This window comes from Apaloderma vittatum, unplaced genomic scaffold, assembly GCF_000703405.1.
Source record: "Apaloderma vittatum isolate BGI_N311 unplaced genomic scaffold, ASM70340v1 scaffold20726, whole genome shotgun sequence".
Taxonomy (NCBI): Eukaryota; Metazoa; Chordata; class Aves; order Trogoniformes; family Trogonidae; genus Apaloderma; species Apaloderma vittatum.
In genome coordinates this window covers 1,413-4,050 of record NW_009723629.1, presented here as the reverse complement: position 1 = coordinate 4,050, position 2,638 = coordinate 1,413, and the positions used below count along the sequence as shown (strand labels likewise).

Here is a 2,638-nt window from a genome sequence, read left to right as displayed (position 1 = left end):
GACCGCGTCTGCCCTACCAGGGTCTGAGCTGCTCCAGGTCCGGCACAGGTGAGAGCACCTGAATTCCGTCACATCACTCCTCGGTCCTCCCCAGCAGAGTCCCCAGGCAACAGATGCAGGTGGGATCAGCACCTTTTCCCCGTGGGAAGAGGAGGACCAGGCATCTTCAGGTTGCTTTCCATGGAGTTGGGGGTTGTTTCCTCCTTGCCGTAAGGCTGTTGTGATCTTAGTTGCTGTAAGTGCTGCTGTACTCGCTGGAGCAGACACGTTCTGCTGCCGTGGGCTGGGGAGGATGAGGAGAGCAGGAGCGAAATAGGTGGCTGAACGAAACGTTGAGTCCTTTAGTGTTTGTAAATAGCTGCCCACTTGCGGTACAGGTGAGATCAGTTGGTGTTTTGGCGTTTATTTTCATCTTTGAGGAGTTGTTGAGTTTCTTCCTTACCTCGTAGAGACTGACACGGGGGAATTTCCTTCCTCCCTCTTGTGGGGGTTGTCAGTGGTGCTGGGTCGAGGTCCTAGAGCCCCAGTTGGAGGCTGGGGCCTGGATCTCTGCCTGCTCCTGTTGGCGCGTTGGCTGGTGTCTGGTGCAGGCGGTGGCTCTCTGGGCTCTGTGCTCAGTGCGCCCTGAACTCCAGCACACAACAGGAAGGAGAACTCTTTCAGCAGAACCGTTGTTGCTTTGGGTGATGGAGATAAGAAACGCAGATCCGAGGCTGTTCTCACGTGCAGCAGATGCAGCTTTACCAGGCTCTGGTGGAAGTGAATATATACTGTTGGGTCTCACCTCTTTCTCTGTCTGCCAACCCTGAATGATTTGAGTTCTTCTCCTTCGGAAGCAGGCACTGTAAATCTTGGATCCTCCGTCCCCAGGGCGGGCGCGACTGGATGCCGAGGATCTGTCTGACGGTTCCCAGGCCACGCTGATGCTGCTCTGCCACAAGAGAGATGGGGAAAAGGTACTTCTGTGACTACTGTGACCGATCCTTCCAGGACAACCTTCACAACAGGAAGAAACACCTCAATGGAGTGCAGCACCTCAGGGCTAAGAGAGTCTGGTACGACTTATTCCGAGGTGGGTGCTGCCAGGAGCCTGCCACTCCCTTTCTGGCACGGGGGAAGCGATGGAGGAGGTGGGGGGGGAATAGACACAATAAATGGGCACTGCTGATTTATGGTGAGATTGTCTGTGCCAGTGAATTGTGCCCACTTGCCGAAAGGTAAAAGGGCTGGGGAAGGTGTGCTCACACCTGTCCAAAGGGGTGAGGAGGAGGAGGGCTGGGTGCATTGAGGTTTTGGCAGAGGAGGAATTGGAATTGCTGGACTGGAGGCTGTGCTGGAGGAAAGGCCGGTGTCTTCTCCCTGCTTAACAGGTCTCTTCTCACCCAGCTCAGCGCTTGCCACGCAATTACACATGTCTTAGCACCAGCCTGAGGAATATGATGGGAATATGTGTCCAGGGTCTGCGAAAGAGAGCAGGACTGTGTACTGGGGCAGTAGGAAAGGCTTAGTTTGGGTTAAACTGATCGTGAAACCTGCATATTCCTCTGCTTCCTTTGGGTTCCTCAGCCAGTGCTTCCACCATCTGTGGGAGCTGCCGTATCTTCGGGGCTTGTTTTCCCCAGGATGTCTCCGGGAGGTGAAGGACCGTTTCAGTGATGTCCCCTGGAGACTCATGACGGGGCTCTGTGAGGTGTCGTGCAGAGCTTTTCCCAGAGCTCTGCGAGTCTGCCTCATCTTTCGCTGCTGCCCAGAAGTGCCGCGGACTCCCTGCTTTTCTGTCATGCTTCTTGTCCCCTGCTGCCATGGGGAGGAAGCACGAAGCGGAAAGCAGAGAAGATGATGTTTGCAAACCAGTGAAAAGCTGAAGCCAGGAGTGGAAACAGGGGCTGTTACCTGTCAATATGTCTGTGGCTTAAGTTCGCACCAGGCAACAGACCCATTTGGTATCGCTGTGATCTTTACCCCAGTTTGTCCTTTGTGTCCCCTAGATGCTGCCACTATCCTGCAAGAGGAGCAAACCAAGAAACCTTGTCGGAAGTTTCTGCAAACGGGTGAGTTCTGAGGTAGAAAGAACCACCTGAGCTCTAGCAGCTCCGTTATGAGCCAGCCCGGGGCTGTGCTGCAGAGCCCTGCTGTGGGTTTTTGTCTCAGAGGGACTGGAGGGCTTGGACCTGTGTGTCCCGTGTAATGGATCTTGGGTTTGAGGCCCTTGTCTGTGTGGCTCTAACAGAGCTCCGTGCCTTTTGTTCCAGGACAGTGCGATTTTGGGTCCAACTGCAGATTTTCCCACATGACGGAGCAGGACCTGGAGAAGCTGAGCGCCCAGGTTCAAGGTGAGTCTTGCGGGGAGGGACGCGTGAGGGGCTGTGCAGCGAGAGAACCGTGTTCCCCGGGTGCCTGCACGCGGCGAGCCGAGCGCAGATCCCTGCCTCCTGCCTCTCAGCCCTGCAGGAGCCTGGAGCGGGGCTGGAAGTGCTGCAGTTTTTCATCCCCTTTCCACTCTCGATCTGCTGGCACAGGCACAAACATGGAGTTGAGCAGTGCTGTTACCACTTAGCAGCAACATCTGAAGCAGAATGGGTTTTCTGAGCCCTCGGGCTTTCGTTCAGTCAGGGAATAAAAAGTGTCAGCAGCAGAG

The 2,638-nt window shown here is 55.2% G+C and overlaps 1 protein-coding gene across 1 annotated transcript; it reads left to right on the top strand.

Moving 5' to 3' along the window:
- Positions 1-882: 882 nt before the first annotated feature.
- ZMAT5 (zinc finger, matrin-type 5) lies at positions 883-2,356 on the top strand (the record flags this gene model as incomplete). The annotated part of the gene is made up of 3 exons (XM_009872194.1): positions 883-1,072; positions 1,989-2,051; positions 2,253-2,356. Coding segments are annotated over exons 1-3 (294 nt in total), but the record flags the coding sequence as incomplete, so codon positions are not given.
- Positions 2,357-2,638: the final 282 nt, after the last annotated feature.